The following is a 16,295-nucleotide window of genomic DNA, read 5'->3' on the forward strand; positions in this document are numbered from 1 at the left end:
AAGATATACAATAGGAACGAGTGACGAATGAATTATTACGTTATGTTTCTCGCAAAAGTTCGAGAACGGATACACGACGCGAGAACGACGTCGTTATAAATCTAACGGATGCAACAAGTGAGAAGGCAAGTTTAACCGAAATCGAGGATATCTTTGTTCTCGGACGGTGAAGAGTCGCGGATAAAGAGCGTTAAATACTACAAGGCGGTGGATCGATGAGACGCGTCGAAATGGTATCGCGTTAGTGGCGCTTTTTGGTCGGGAGGGGAGATTTACGGCGTGTGTTTAGGCACTTAGCCGCTCGCTCCTACCTTAGCCCCCCTTTATTATACTAATTTCTCGGCCATGTCAAAATACCTATCGTGTATATATATATATGTATATATATGTGTGTATATATATATACCCGGCCTCCTGAATTCTATTCGACACGCTGGGTGCCCCCGTAGTCGACCGCATAAAGGATCCCATCCCGTATAAAATATGAACACCCGTCTCTCCCTCCTCCTCCTCCTCTTCCTCTTCTCTTCCTCCTCTTCAGGTAGCTGAAAAGACGCGGCGTGCTCGAGCGGGAACGAACCGCAGGAACGAGCTGTCCCGGACCCCCCGTTTTCTTTGGCATTCGAACGTTTTCGAGGCGGTTGCGGATGCTCCGAGGTGTCACCGTCCCCTCCCCTCCTCCCCCCTCCCCACCCTTCAAATTCGTCACCCGTGGCGAAACTCGCCGTTTAACAGGCTACGACTGTATCCACTTATAACCGGCGTTCCTCTCCGCGCGTCGCTTTCCTTAAATTCGAACTCCTCTACCCACTCCGCGCGATTACGATCTACGGATCCGTCTAACGTCTCTACTCGCGTTCGATCTCGCGACTCCCCCCCCCCCCCAAAAAAAAAAGAAAGGGGTAAAAAAGTGTATACATTCGAATACACGATCCCCATTTCGAGCAGATTCTATTCCAAGATATTCGGGATAGCGTGGAAAATGCGACAAAGAAGGTTCGTTTATAAAAATTATATACACACGCACACACGCGCGCGCGCGCGAGTGGAACGGATAAAAAACGGAAAAAATCTCTCTCTCTTTCTCGATGGCACGAGCTTCTCCTCTCGAGTGGATTTTGGAGAGGGTAAACACACGGTTTCTTTCGTTCGGCCTCCTTCAGCCGGGGCCGGCTCCTAATAATAACAACGAAATTGGTGTTCGTGGCTGCGATAACGAGGAGACGATGTCGAGGGAAGAGCGAGGGAGGAGGGCGGTAAACGGTGAAAGCGGGAAAAGAAGAAGGAGAAGGAGGAGGAGAAGAAGGAAAGAACTCGAAAGAGCGAAACTCGAGGAGGACTCGAGTCGGCGGCCGTCGAGAGCGTCGCGGCGCCAGCTTTTCCTTCTCGAGAACAACTTGGGGAGAGCCGATCGAGGATCTGTCGGCTCGAAAGACGAAAACGTAAACCGTCTGCGTCTCTTCTCCTCTCCTCTCCACTCCTCTTCTCTTCTCTTCTCTTCTCAACCACCACCGCACTCGAGCCCATCTGCCGCGGAAAGGATATTAAAGCCGCGAGATACGAGGCCTGGGGACGAGGATCCCTGTTGTGGAACCCTGCGCGAGATTACGATGCGTGGGCTGGAAAGTGGCGCGAAAAGAAAAAGAAAATTTCGATGGAAACGTATGCGAAATCCGATTCGAGTCGAGAAGGGGAATCGAAGGAACGCTCGCGTGGCGAGAGCGATTCGGGAAATCACGAGTTAACGTACGGCGGTCGGAACGGCGATAACTAAAAGTGGAGATTAACCACGATAAGGGATCGGCACGCGAGCACGTCGACGCCTGTATCTGGATACACGGATTACTTACGAGATCGCGCCCGATTTTCCTTTGTTTCGCGTCCCATCGTCGAGTCGATAAATCTCCTATGCATATAATTTAAACCATCCATTTGTCGAATTTTCTTTATCATACGTATCGTGTCGCGATGTAATTCGTCCACGTGAATCGCACTTTCGAGAGGCGAATTTTCTTTATTATCCTGTTTTACCACGAGAGAAATGTAATTCGTCGACCCGAATCCGACGCGAATCGTACTTTCGAGAAGCGAATTTTCTTTATTATCCTGTTTTACCACGAGAGAAATGTAATTCGTCGACCCGAATCCGACGCGAATCGTACTTTCGAGAAGCGAATTTTCTTTGTTATCCTGTTTTACCACGAGAGAAATGTAATTCGTCGATCGAGATGACGAATCGTGCGAACGGAATCAACCGTTTCAGAGACGGGTTAAATTGCGAATTGAAAAAAAATTTGTTCTCGAGGAACGTGTCTCTCTCTCAGGAAGAGAGAGGACGGAAAAGTGGAGAAAGCGGGAGCCGGTCGTCGAGCCGGAACATCCGAACAGGAGAATGGAATTCCAGGAGGAGGAGGAGGAGGAGGAAACGCGTTACAACGTGTTTCACACTTCGGGTTACTCGCCCACGCCCTCCCTCTCCCTCCCCAACAAACAAATATATATAACGCGACATTAGAATAACAAATATTCGGTCGAAGCGTCCACGCCTAGAGGAGCGACGGGGTGCCCGCCGTACCTACGCACCTACGTAAATACTTTGAAGGGACGGCGGGGGGAGGGGGGAGGGGGAGGGGGGGAGGGGGGAGTCTGGAAACGGAGGAAAATCCGTGGACGGATTTTCTCTCTCTCTCTCTCTCTCTCTCTCTCCCCTTTACTCGATAAACCCACCACCACGTTTCCGCTTTTTCCCGCCCCTTCGTATCCGTGAAATTAGTTTTTTCCCAGGGAATCGGTTTTACTCGATATTATTACCCGATTTCGAGGGTAATTCCCTCGTTTCCTCGTGGAAACAGATTGGATAGGAGCGGATTGGCTGAGAGACTCCTTCCTTTGTCGCGCCGTTGCGGGAATATTAATCGAGTCCGAGTGGAAACGTTGCCCGACCGAAGGAGGGGCAGAAGGGGAGGAGGAGGTATCGCGGCGACGACAAAGTTATCGGTCGGAAAACGAAAGAGAGGGAAATAGAAGACGAGAAGAAGGCAGGGAAATTTACTTTTCGAGTCTTCACCCTCCTCGAAGCGACTCGTAAATCTGTGTAAGGTGAGCGAGGGAGGAGGAGGAGGAGGAGGGAGAAAGGTCGGAGGTGAGAGGCGCGGAACGGGAACGCGGGGCCACCCTCTCTTTCGAGATTGCTGTTCGAGCGGGACAGCTCGGTCGATAAAACAATTGCCGGGGGGATAATCGGCATTATTTACGCCGGATTCTCTCGGCAGATAGGCGAGGGTAGCAGCTGGGAGCGGGGCTGGTCCGGTTGGGGGAAGGGCGGGAAGAAGGGTCGCCGTATCACGAGCCGGAATGTACTCTGCGGAAGGGTAGTTGGAAGAAGATTCCCCGCCAGTTATAAGCCTAGGGTGATCTCGCGCACCGGCTTCGCCGGCTTACGGCTTATCCCACTGATCCGCCCTCGCCGTTAAACTGCTCTCAATTAGATACGTCACTGGATTTCGATGTCAACCGGGTATACCCGGCATAAAGCCGCGATCTCTCCCTCGGGACGTCTCTCTCCCTCTCTCTCTATCCGATTCGACGTGCGTGCCAACGAGAATCGTCCCTCCTCTCCTTTCTCTCTCTCTTTGCTTTTTCCGCAGACAGAAATTAGCCTCTAAGTAGATGTCCGTTTAGGTTGGCCGATATCGGTCGAATCGGTCGCGGCGGAGGCAATTTCGCGATTACGAATGGCACGCGAACCCCGCCGGCCGGCCCCTTCGAATAAAAGCCGAAACGAATTTCTTTCTTTCTTTTTTTTTTTTTTTTTTTTTTTCCACGAATTCGAATAAACGGTTGCGGTGAAAACGTTCGCCTCGCCTCGCCTCGCCTCGCCGCGCCGCGCCGCGGCTCGGCTCGGCGTCGGCCAAATGTTCTTTCTCTGTCCGGAACCGCGCGCCTGTACGTGTACATAATAGTTCGAATAGGACGGGAAGATGGCCGACACAATGGCCGCGAATTCCCGCGGGCACGCTTCTTTCCTCCTCTCCCCCCTCCCGTCGACGTCGGCCAAACGTCTAAACACGTTGACACGCGATTCCACGGGAACCGCAGTAACCGCTGTGCTTAAACGCCATTCTACGGGCCACCGCCACTCTACCGCCGATCGCGCTACTCTTTTGTGCTCGTTCGATAAATATACCCTTTTTTTCCAACCTCGCCCCGTATCCGTATAATAAAAGAAAGAAAGAAAGAACCGGTCCCAATCTCCGCGTCTTTCAACGCCGTCCCTCCTTTTCAACCCGATTCTTCTGTTTTTTCGTAAGTCGGCCGGCAAACCGCTAACGAGCGTCTATCCGTTTGGAAGGAGAGACGAATAGACGGGACCGCCCCTTCGTTCGAAACGATCGCCTCTCAAAATAGAGGTATTACGGTATTTATTCTCTGCACGCGAATAACACGCATTCGAATTTGTATCGGGAGAAACGTTCGCGGCGATGTTGATCTTGGAAATATGTAAACGGAGGGGGGGAAGGGACGATGACGAAGTGGTACGGTACGTCAGTCAGTCAGTCACTCAGTCGGTTAGTTATTCAGTCAGTCAGTCAGTCAGCGAATAAGAGAGCGAGCGAGCGAGCGAACGAACGAACGAACGAGTCCCTTTTGTTGGACAGGGTGCATGCGTAATAAGGTAGTCGCGCCACGTTATATATATATATATGTATATATATCTCACTCCCTTTTTTCGCGTCCCTCTCTCCGCTGAGCTTCGCCTTCGGGATCCCTCCTACGATCCCTCGATACCACCCTTCCTCGGCGATACGCGAAGGAAGGCGGTGTGGCCTCTCTCCTTTCCTACCAAATCCTCTCGCAAATACGTTGCCAGCCGCTGCTCGCAACTGTTCCACGCTTACATATACATGGGTAAACAACCCGTGTTCCGTCCTTCCATGCAAATTAGATTCGAACTCGATACGACCCGACGGTCCGCGTCGTCTACGAGTCTAGAAAATTTAATTTCTCAACACCGACCACCGATTCAAAATGCGATCGTGACTCGAGCTCAACGTTCTCTCTTTCTTTTATACCGCTATTCCTTCGAATTACCTTTCTTTTTTTCTCGCTTTCTTTTCTTTTTTCGCAAAATACACGCGCGCGCGCGCGCACACACACACACACACACACACGATACGTTCCATTGTAGGATCGCGCGAACGGAGAGAAAGGTTCGAAGATGGAGGAAAAACTGTCGAGGGATGAGCGACGAGATCCCATCGATCTCGAAACGATAATCGCGATTCGACGCGACCGAGTCACCATTTTTCGTTTTTTTTTTTTTATTTCGAAATTCGTCTTCTTCGATGACGAGAAAACTAACCGTAATTCTTTTGCTTTTCTCTCTTCTTTCGTCGAATTCGAAAAAATTCTTACTTATTTTTCTGGTTCGGCTCGCGTTCTCCCATTGGTGACGAAATCGTGAGGCGAATAATAGACGAAGATAGATTCGGTCGACGATTCGAGAACGGTGGTGCCATCTAGAAACGTATCTCGGAAGTAAGGGGGATGGATGGGAGATAAGAGATACTGTTAGTCTCGAAGGAAAGAGCGACACCGGAGCGAATCGCGGCGCGCGAGGAAAAGTTACGAGAGAAAGATCGAAGGGTGGAGAGTCGAAGTCGTTTCTTCCGTTCGAATTTCGTTTCTCGGATTCTCGTGGAGAGGATCGTGCGAGAGGACCCCCTATGGACCCGAAAACACGCATATACACCGCGAGTGAGGCGCGCGCGCTGTTCACCGCGATTCCGACGGATCCTGGGATTCGATGGGAACAAAAGAACGTTGGTTTATGCGATGGAAGGCGTGTTTGTTATTCCGATGAGGTATAATGGGATGGATCTTGGGTGTTGATGCATGGCGCGTAGCAGGGTGCCGGAGTCCCAGAATCCCATGGATCGAAATGGAGATCGGTACGGGCCCCGTAGGCTTTCGAGAGAGAGACCCCTGTAGACAGGGGCCGCAACACGTCCATCACGTGTCACGGTTATGTATTTAGACATATCTCACTACTATCTTCCATATCGTTCTTCTTCCTCCCCTACCTCCCTTTTCCCATTTCTCTTCTCCCCTTTTAGACGATCCTCCCGTATTCGTCTTCACTTGCTACCAGCTTATCGCTGCGCCTTCCTAATCGAGACGGAGAGGATCCCTCGTAAAAATATTACCCTGTCCCCCCCTTATACCACCGCGTAGTCACCGTTTTTTCGTAAATACGTTCTTCGCCTCGAAACTTTTCAACGAACGATCGTATCGATAAATCGCTCCGTCTATATACACACACACACACACACACACATATATATACTCGCTTAATTTCCTAAACGATGTCCGCTCCCTTTTCTCTCTCTTTTTTTTCTTCTCCTCTCCTACTCTTTGTATCCTCGTATTATTACCGAATAATATACGCATCCATCTTCTCTCTCTCTTTCTCTCTCTCTCGTCCAATATCCACGCTGCTAGTTCTCTTCGTCGATTGAATTTTTTATCGGACGTTCGACTAACGCGCGAGCCTGTTTCCGAACCGGTATCCCATTCGTCCTGCCGCTTCTCTCTCTCTCTCTTTCACTCTAAAAAAATGTTTTCGATATCTCCATGCCGCGCATTTCCGCTTTTTTTTCCGAGGGAAGCAAATACGAGCGAGCAAACTTTCAAAACTTTTATTATTCGTCGCAACAAAAGAACGTAACAAACGACATTAGACACGTTACGAAAGAAGAAAAAGAAGTGAGGGAAAGGCTCGTAGTACGAACGTATATACGAGCTTAATCGCCGTTCGCGACCAATCTTCTCGATTTCACCATAAAATTGACGAAACCGTCCACATCCTCGAGTTCCTTCGAGTAAAATTTCGCCGCTATCGTGCCGCGTCCCTCGTGTCTCGGCACCATGGAGAATGAACACTGGGCGTAAGCTCCCGTCTGCACCGTTTCCGACAATTTCACTTTCAACTGCTCGTCCAGGCCAGGACCCTCGATCAGGAAACGGCCTTTGTTCAACGGGATCGGCAACGGATTCTGGAATTTGGCCGTCGCCTTCAACTCGTCCCCCGCTATCGCCTCGTTCTCCAACTACGAAAATGCAGCGAATCGGTGAGAATCTTCTCGATCGTCGAGAAAGCAGGCGGTCGTCGCGCTTACCGTGATCGCGATGTCGGGCTTCCTCACGCGGAAATCGTCCTGGGCAAAATATTCGAAATTGGTGTCCTTGACGGTGGCGAGGCAGGCGACGTTGAACGCGCATTGATCCAATAACCGGGGCCCGTATTCCTGCCAGGACACCTCCATGCGCACCTCCTCCACCGCCCCCGCCCTCACCACTCGATCCACGCTCCATCTTTTCACCGGCTCGCCGACCCTCCCCGTGTACAGCACCGTCTCCACTCTCAGAATCACCGACACCCGATACTCTTTCCGATCGCTCTTGTTCCTGATCCACAGCACCACGCTGCTCAACCAGATCCGTGCATGAGTATCCTTCATGCAAGGAGGAGGAGGAGGAGGAAATGGAAGAAGTTTACCTGAACGGTTGTCCTATCACGATATCGTCCCTAAGCTCAAAGTCGAACGTGACGTCGTTGAATTCCTCGTTGAGATAGTAACGGCTGAACAAGGATTGGCTCTGGCGCAACGCCTTCAACATGGCGGCCCGCTCCTCTTCCGATTCTACGGAATTCGAACAAAACACACAAGTTTCTCTCCATTCTCAAATTCTTTTCCTCTGCTTATCCTTACTTTCCGGATACTTGTAGGTGTGAGTGATGTCCTCCCTCGCCCATCTGCCCACCGCCTTCGTGCTGATCAGTTGGCCGATCCTACGGAAACGCGGAAGAGTCAGAGGAGAATTACTTAACCTAACCTTCTCGTTACTACGAACGACTATAGGCATAAGATAGACCGCGTATCGTACGGTACGACGAACGATTGGAATTGGTGCACATCAAGTATCTTTCTTTGAAAACGTAGCGTCGATATTTCGTTTTTATCGTTAGTTTTTTTTTTTTTCGAATAAACACCTCGTCGAAGCAACTCGTGTCGCGATGAGTGCGCAAACGCGGCCGCTGACGATCTTTCTCGAGCAAACCGTGCGCATCTTTAGCTCGTTCAACCGCGAAATGTCGCGGAGGAAGAGTCGCCCGTAGTTAAAGGATCAACTCATTGCACTCGTATTTATATTTAATCCTTTCGCTACTACGGACCGACTATAGTCGCTCTGCACAAGATGCCGTATATTGTACGATATGACGAGCGATTCGAGCACGTCGAATTATCTTTCTCTGAAAACGCGTCGATATTTCGTTTTTATCGTTAGTTTTTTTTTTTTTTTCGAATAAACACCTCGTCGAAGCAACTCGTGTCGCGATAAGTGCGCAAACGCGGCCGCTGACGATCTTTCTCGAGCAAACCGTGCGCATCTTTGGCTCATTCAACCGCGAAATGTCGCGGAGGAAGAGTCGCCCGTAGTTAAAGGATCAACTCATTGCACTCGTATTTATATTTAATTCTTTCGCTACTACGGACCGACTATAGTCGCTCTGCACAAGATGCCGTATATTGTACGATATGACGAGCGATTCGAGCACGTCGAATTATTTTTCTCTGAAAACGCGTTGATATTTCGTTTTTATCGTTAGTTTTTTTTTTTTTTTTCGAATAAACACCTCGTCGAAGCAACTCGAGTCGCGATGAGTGCGCAAACGCGGCCGCTGACGATCTTTCTCGAGCAAACCGTGCGCATCCTTGGCTCGTTCAGTGATTCGCGAAGTGTCGCTCGTAACGTTAAAAAGTTGATCCTTTGCGTTCGTATTTATATTTATAAGAATATATTTACCGATCAACTCGGAATTTCTTCTTCATACTCGATCGAGATGAAAACATTTCTTTGGTAACATATTACTTTCGTAGTGAAAAAAATTTGAGAAATACGTAAATTTTATCCGCAAAATGTATTAACAAAATGTAGAATACCGACATACGAAAGTGCAAAGGAGAGACGTCGGACACGCTCACCCGTACGAGTCCTTCCGGATGAGCTTCAACGGCTGGGTGGGCCCGTTGTATCGCCAAAACACCTTGTCCGCGTTCACCTCGGCGAAGAGGAAAGCGTTGTCGTACGGGCGCAATACCTCGCCTCTTTTCACGCCTACCACGGACGCGGGCCCGCACCTGTACGCGTCCTCGCTCAACTCCTGAGGGGTGGCGTCGATCGCCTGCCATCCTGAATACTCGGCCGATATGTCGTCCCGTCTCATCCACACCTCGTTCCACACGTGGAAATTCCTGCAAAGAAGAAGGGCGAAGGATAAAGAGACAAAGGGAAGGAAGAGATCTCGCGCACTTGCCATATCGAGTCGCTGTTCAACTCCTCCATCGCCCTCCCCTCGGCGTCCACGAAGTAGTCGACGGTGAGGCTGCTCTGCGTGTCGTGGGCGCTCGCGTAATTGGTCACGACGCGGCACGGGAGGCCGAGGGCACGGCAAATGGTGGCCAACACGCCCGAGAACACCCAGCACTGCCCGTACTTGACCGGTTTCCTCGTCCTGTAGTACTGCTGCAGTATCTTCTGCGAGCCCAGCCACTTGGTGGGCGGCGTGCCACCCCCGAAATCGTCCGACCAATTCCCCATCACCGCCCCGTTGTCGTCCGCCGAGTTCACCTTCCGACAAACCAACGTGCGAATCCCAAGCAACCAAGGAAGGAAGGAAGACACGTGCTGTTACTCACGGCTGCGGACAGGACGCGGCACACGACGACTGGGTCGCGCCTCGCCGAAACTCGAACCTTCCCGACCTGGATCATCAGGTGCAACGCGCAATCCAGTATGTCGCGCTCGAACTGCGAGTACTTCCACACGGTTGGCCTGAGGCGGTTGTGGCTGCCGCGCCATATCAGCCCGTCCTCCGCCATCACGTACTCCTGCCGCTCCTCCTCGTCCTCCATGTAAACAGCGTCCTCTGAAAAGTGAGGAAGAAAGCACACGCGCGATTCAAAAAAAACTTGAAAATACAGAGGAGGTGAAAAAGTGAATCTCTACCTCGGCACCAAGGATTGAAGAGGAGGTAGAACGGGTGCTTCATCGTGTAACTGATCGCCCCTTGCGAGTTCTTGTTCTTCGTGTCGATGTCCATCCTCCACTTGCCTATTATCGCGTCCGGGGCGGGGACGATCTGCGGGTCGAAGAGGGGTTGAAGAAGAGGAGGAGGGGGAGGGGGGGGGAGGTATTACCTTGAGTCGAGCGAAATCGGAGTGAAGGGAGTCGATGGTCGCCTGCCAGGTTGCGGGGGACCGTTCGCCGGGGTAGAGGACGGGGGTGGCTACGAGGGTGCCGTGGCCGTATTGGGGCCTGTCGACCCCGTCCACGGTGAACACTATGGACACGGCGTCGACGGCCGGGTCGTAGTCCCTGGACAAGGCGAGGTGCAGGTAGAAGGGTTGGCCGCGTCTCACGACCAGCCTCGAGCCGTCCCCAGCCCGGCTCATCGCCTCGTACCTCGACGTCCGGTGGTTCGCCCCGTTCTCGCCGATGCACGGGTCCACGTCCAGGATCGTGAGCACAGGCACGCTCAGGTCCTCCCCTGCGGTCGCAATTACGAGGCCAGGTTGTTTTTTGGTGGTTCGATATCGATCGTTTAATTCGTGTGGCGAGAGGGAGAAATTAATTTGCCGATTCTCTTTCTTTTTTTCGAAAAAGAAGAGCGAAATTAAAAATTTTTCGATCTTTTTTTCTTTCGAAAAAGAACAATACGAGAAATTAGAAATTTTTCGATCTTTTCTTCTTTCGAAAAATTGAAAATTTTTCGACCCTCTTTTCTTCTTTCGAAAAATTGAAAATTTTTCGACCCTCTTTTCTTCTTTCGAAAAATTGAAAATTTTTCGACCCTCTTTTCTTCTTTCGAAAAAGAACAATACGAGAAATTAAAAATTTTTCGATCTTCTTTTCTTCTTTCGAAAAAGAACAATACGAGAAATTAAAAATTTTTCGATCTTTTCTTCTTTCGAAAAATTTTCAATTCGATCCTCTTTTCTTCTTTCGAAAAATTGAAAATTTTTCGATCCTCTTTTCTTCTTTCGAAAAATTGAAAATTTTTCGATCCTCTTTTCTTCTTCCAAAAAATTGAAAATTTTTCGACCCTGTTTTCTTCTTACGAAAAAAAACAATACGAGAAATTAAAAATTTTCTTTCGAAAAGAAAAGGGCGAAATTAAAAATTTTCCAATCTTCTTTCGAAAAGAAAAGAGCGATAATAGCAAAATTAAAAATTTTTCGATCTTCTTTTCTTCTTTCGAAAAATTGAAAATTTTTCGATCCTCTTTTCTTCTTTCGAAAAAGAACAATACGAGAAATTAAAAATTTTTCGATCTTCTTTTCTTCTTTCGAAAAATTGAAAATTTTTCGATCCTCTTTTCTTCTTTCGAAAAATTGAAAATTTTTCGACCCTCTTTTCTTCTTTCGAAAAAGAACAATACGAGAAATTAAAAATTTTTCGATTTTTTCTTCTTTCGAAAAATTGAAAATTTTCTTTCGAAAAGAAAAGAGCGAAATTAAAAATTTTCCAATCTTCTTTCGAAAAGAAAAGAGCGATAAGAGCAAAATTAAAAATTTTTCGATCTTCTTTTCTTCTTTCGAAAAATTGAAAATTTTTCGATCCTCTTTTCTTCTTTCGAAAAATTTTCAATTTTTCGACCCTCTTTTCTTCTTTCGAAAAAGAACAATACGAGAAATTAAAAATTTTTCGATCTTTTCTTCTTTCGAAAAATTGAAAATTTTTCGATCCTCTTTTCTTCTTTCGAAAGAACAATACGAGAAATTAAAAATTTTCTTTCGAAAAGAAAAGAGGGAAATTAAAAATTTTCCAATCTTCTTTCGAAAAGAGAAGAGCGATAAGAGCAAAATTAAAAATTTTCCGATCCTCTTTCCTTCTTTCGAGAAAGGACAGTACGAGAAATTAAAAATTTTCTTTCGAAAAATTAAAAGTTTTCCAAGTTCTGCCTTCTTCTTTCGAAAAGAAAAAAGCGACAATTGAAAATTTTCCAATCTTCCTTCTTTCAAAAAAAAAAAGAAAGAGGAAAGAAAGCAAGCGTATAGACTCACAATAAAAGGCGAAGGGGAAGGGTCTGAAGCGGCGATCGTTGAAGATCCGGTAACGATCGTAGAATCTGTAAAACATGGCTCTTGGATCGGGAAACGTGAACACGTCCCTCGAGAACGAACGAAAGACTGAATCCATCGGCGACGGCGGCGATGATCGCGCGCCGCGGCCTTTCGATCGGTGACCAAAGACTTCCGAGAAGCGAGCGAGCACTCGAGCGATAGCTCGGTGCACCGCGGTAACTAGGAAGAAGTCCGTCGTAATTCGGTGCTCGGGTTGGGTTGGGTTGGGTCGGGCCGGGTGGGTTGGCTGCGTTCTAGGAGAATCCTCAAGGACTTTTGTGCATCGACGCAAACGCTTCCATACATGGCGCGATCGGATGATTGGCGGATATGTCGGTAGGAGTCACCTACTTTTCATCCCATTCCATTATTTCCCCGTAATTTATGCGTAATTGCGGAACGAATCGCTCGATAATTCGCGCCGTTCCAAGAAAATTCTTGCCTCCTTCTGATGAAAACCGATCCGCGCCGTGTGTCGTTTTTTCCTTTTTTTTTTCCGAGTAAATTGGGCCGATCGAGGATCGATCGACATCGATTCGCCGTATTTGGGGACCGATAATCGTCTCGTTTCTCTACACGATCGCGAGCAGCGTTGATCGATTGCTCCAGTCGTGTGCGTGAGAGAGAGAGAGAGAGAGAGAGAGAGAAGGTAAATCGTCTAAGCCTTGGAAAAGAATATCCGCGATTGCGTTGCAATTAATTGGAAAACGACGACTCGTTCGCATTGACCGTCACCCGCTTTTGCCGCGATTCGCGTCCTCGTCTATTTCGATCGATTTTTTAAAAAGATGGAAAATTCGTTCTCCGCGGTTCATAAAATACGGTGCAAAAATACTTTTATTTTTTCTTACAAAAATCCATCTGGATACTCTCGCCGCACTCTCGCCCAATAAAGAAGATTTCCTTCCTCCTGAATAATAATAATAATGCATGGAGACAAAGTCGTGGATAATCGAAAATTGATCGAATTGCGCAAAGCAATCGACACGGTAGCCGCCGTTCGATCATTTCGACCGGTTTCGTACGAAACCGATTCTATTTTGGTGGGCCGGTAAGCCGCGAGAGAAGTTATAGCATCCACGTACCTAATGGTATTGTTTTCGATTAAAAATAACGGTCTCAGTTGGTCGGCTATATATACGAGTAACGCACAAGCGCTCTAGAATGCAGATTATCCATAAGAATCGATGACGCGCCATGTTACGCATTTAACGCCGTGTAAAAAAGAATCGGGACGCGACGATTTATTTCTTTCTAGAGCCCTCGTCGATAATTTCAATCACTTTCGATTCGAGATTAATTTAATCACGCTCGAGACTCGAAGGGGAAAGGAAGACGCGAGGAAACGCAACGATGAATCTTAATCGCTGGAATGCTACTGTAAAGTGAAACGATCGTACCAAACACGCGTATAAGACGAGGAGGAGCGAGCCAAGATAAGTAGCGAATATTTTTCTTTTCTCTTCCACTTGTAGTGTTTTACGCGAGCCGTAGAACCGCATAAAATTAAATTAACGTTCTCTCGTCGACAATGTTTATCTTCGATGCGAAGAGAACGAAACAAAAGGAGGCGAACAGATTCGCATTTTTCGCTCGTTGATCAAATTTTATTTTATCATACGCGTGCAACGCACCGTGGTTGGCTATTTTCTATCGGCTAGCTTCGATCGTGCAACATTGGACAGATAGAAAGGGGTCTTGAAAACGGAGGGGGGCGTAATCGCGTCAAAAGTTGAGATTCGTTTCGCGTGAGTAATAATCTCGATGCGATCTCGATGAAGATGATTCATAGAAAGTGATTCGTTCCGCTTTCGATCTGTAGGGGCACATAAATTTATCGGATTTATATTTAGAGAAAAAAAGCTCGGACACAATATTAATAGTTTGCGTAATTGCGGGTGACGTCATGATACAGAGGTCAGGGCGCCACTTGCGTAAGTTTACTTTCATTCATGGCAATGGCCACACCTCGAGGCCGCTAAATGCACGTCGCGTTCGTTTCCACTTTTTTCCCTCCGCTCGTCCATAAGGAAGAAAGAAAGAAAGAAAGAGAGCGGCAGGATAGGAAAAGATGGAGAGATAAAAGTAACGACGCATCGTCGAATAATTCGATTTAGGTCAACTGCTCGCGAAAGAGGCGAAAACTGAGATTTTCCATCTGGCTGGGAGCCCGAGTTTATTTTCTTTGGTGAAGTACTATCGACCGAATCTTTAAGCGCCGGACGGAACTCACGTCGATTTCTGTTTGCTTGCTAATTTCCAACGAAACATATCTGTTGCTCAAACTTTCGAAAAAATATTTCTTCCAAGGTTCTCTCGTAAATCGTTCGTATCCTCTCGAGCGTATCCACATCGAAAGAGAAATGAAAGAAAAATCGACGAAATAATGATGTATTCGCGTGATAAAGAAGTGACCGTCGCGTCGAACGAAACGTAAAGCAAATATTTCGGAACAATCTTGAATGATTTTGAGAAGCGATGATCGAAAACATTTCTCGTATTATCGAAGATTATATTATAGTTGGCTAGCACGCGTTTTCTTAAAATAGATTTGAAAAGTATACAAGAGGAAGAAGAAGAAGAAGAAGAAGAAGAACGTTACTCGGGCCAAGGAAACTTTTGAAATCCTTTGTGAATTACCTCCATTTGCTTTCGCTTTTATCTATATTGCACATATTCACGTACCAGTGATGAACCATCGAGTTCTGTTTGAATCGCGTTCGTGGAACGAATTTTCTCCCAAAAAGAGATATATTTAATCGACATATCAAGATTTTCGTCCGACACGTGCCTTTTGTGTGACTAATGTACTGGATCTTGACCTCTAATGTGTCATTAATTAATCCTTTTCATCTACACGATATATACGTATATATGTATTTAATAGGTTATATATATCGAAGTCGATGCAAAAGAAAAATGCAAATGGGAAATTAACTTTTATAAATTAAGGAAAATAAAAGTTGTGGATGATACGATAAAAATACGACTGTTATTAAACATTCGATATCGAGAATTCCCGGGAGTGATCCCGGAATTTATTAAAAATCTGTAGACACATGTTGTTCGTAACTTACCAGAATTAGATGCAGCAGGTGGCCGTGAAAGACATTCCGGTTTTGTACATAATGGGTTGAGAGGATTGTCTGTAACAGTTTCGGGTCTAAAGATTGCTCTGAATCTTGAGAAACACGAACAAAATTTGCCCATTTTTTTTTTTTTTTTTTCTCCCCTCCAATCTTTTACAGTAATGAATTCAAAAGTTTATATCTTCCATACTTTCCACGATATTTTATGACGATTCTATTTCGATTCCGTCACGTTTTACACGTCACTTCGTTTTAATTTATCATTACGAAACGTATCTTAAGTATGTGATGCATATTTATCCGTAAAAGAACATTTGACACGGAAAGAAAACTTGAATCTTGCGTTATCGATCGTTCGATCAAAGATATTTTTATTTCGGTTCGGCTATGAATTATTATGAACGAATCGATTCTAACATTGGAAAACTGTTAATTAATAGTTTTAAATCGCGTTTAAATTATCGAGACATATATACGAAAAAGATAAACATTTATAATGATATTTTCGTTTATCGTAAAAAAATTTGTTGTAAATAAATTTATCGTAAATAAGTTTGTTAAAAATTACTATAAATATAATTCGAGTATCGATAATTCTGAAAAATTTAAAAGATTAAAAAAAAGAAATGTAATCAAATGAATGATATCACTTCACATTTTAAACTCGAACACGGACTGATATAGGCGATGCGTTGTGTCGATCTGCTCGCAAGTAAATGAGCGACTGTCAGAGAATCAGTTGGCATCGTGAATGATGCAGACATCAAGATCTGTGTAGCCTTCGGTCAATTTTTAGGCGATCGCTAACGATCTTTATATATCTTTATCTTGTCATCGCATTATTTATCTCTTTCCTTTATGAGTAAAACAATTCCAAAGAAATACTTTTCCTATTAATGATAACGTAATTTTAACAAAACTAAACTCTATTCTTTTCGAGCGTTTTTCCTTTCACCAAATATGCGTTATCGTAATTAATTTTGCGATTATCTTTTATTATCTATTATTTATAAATGAG

The 16,295-nt window shown here is 46.3% G+C and overlaps 1 protein-coding gene across 2 annotated transcripts; it reads right to left on the reverse strand.

Moving 5' to 3' along the window:
* Positions 1–6,683: 6,683 nt before the first annotated feature.
* On the reverse strand, positions 6,684–16,033 carry Tg (transglutaminase). Of its 2 annotated transcripts, none has more exons than XM_012490061.3 (10): positions 15,266–16,033; positions 10,263–10,612; positions 10,072–10,204; positions 9,762–9,991; positions 9,380–9,693; positions 9,048–9,317; positions 7,773–7,852; positions 7,559–7,703; positions 7,179–7,485; positions 6,684–7,109 (listed from the first exon to the last, which is right to left on the reverse strand). In XM_012490061.3, the coding sequence occupies exons 1-10, from the start codon at positions 15,396–15,398 to the stop codon at positions 6,804–6,806; spliced, it is 2,268 nt and encodes a 755-aa protein (XP_012345515.3). In that variant the 5' UTR covers positions 15,399–16,033; the 3' UTR covers positions 6,684–6,803. The 2 variants fall into 2 exon arrangements, with proteins under 2 accessions (XP_012345515.3, XP_086760332.1); XM_086904206.1 differs by lacking the exon at positions 15,266–16,033 and adding an exon at positions 12,129–12,366.
* Positions 16,034–16,295: the final 262 nt, after the last annotated feature.

The sequence above is a fragment of the Apis florea genome, unplaced genomic scaffold, assembly GCF_048593485.1.
Source record: "Apis florea isolate Af1SG1 unplaced genomic scaffold, ASM4859348v1 contig_2350_pilon, whole genome shotgun sequence".
Classification (NCBI taxonomy): Eukaryota; Metazoa; Arthropoda; class Insecta; order Hymenoptera; family Apidae; genus Apis; species Apis florea.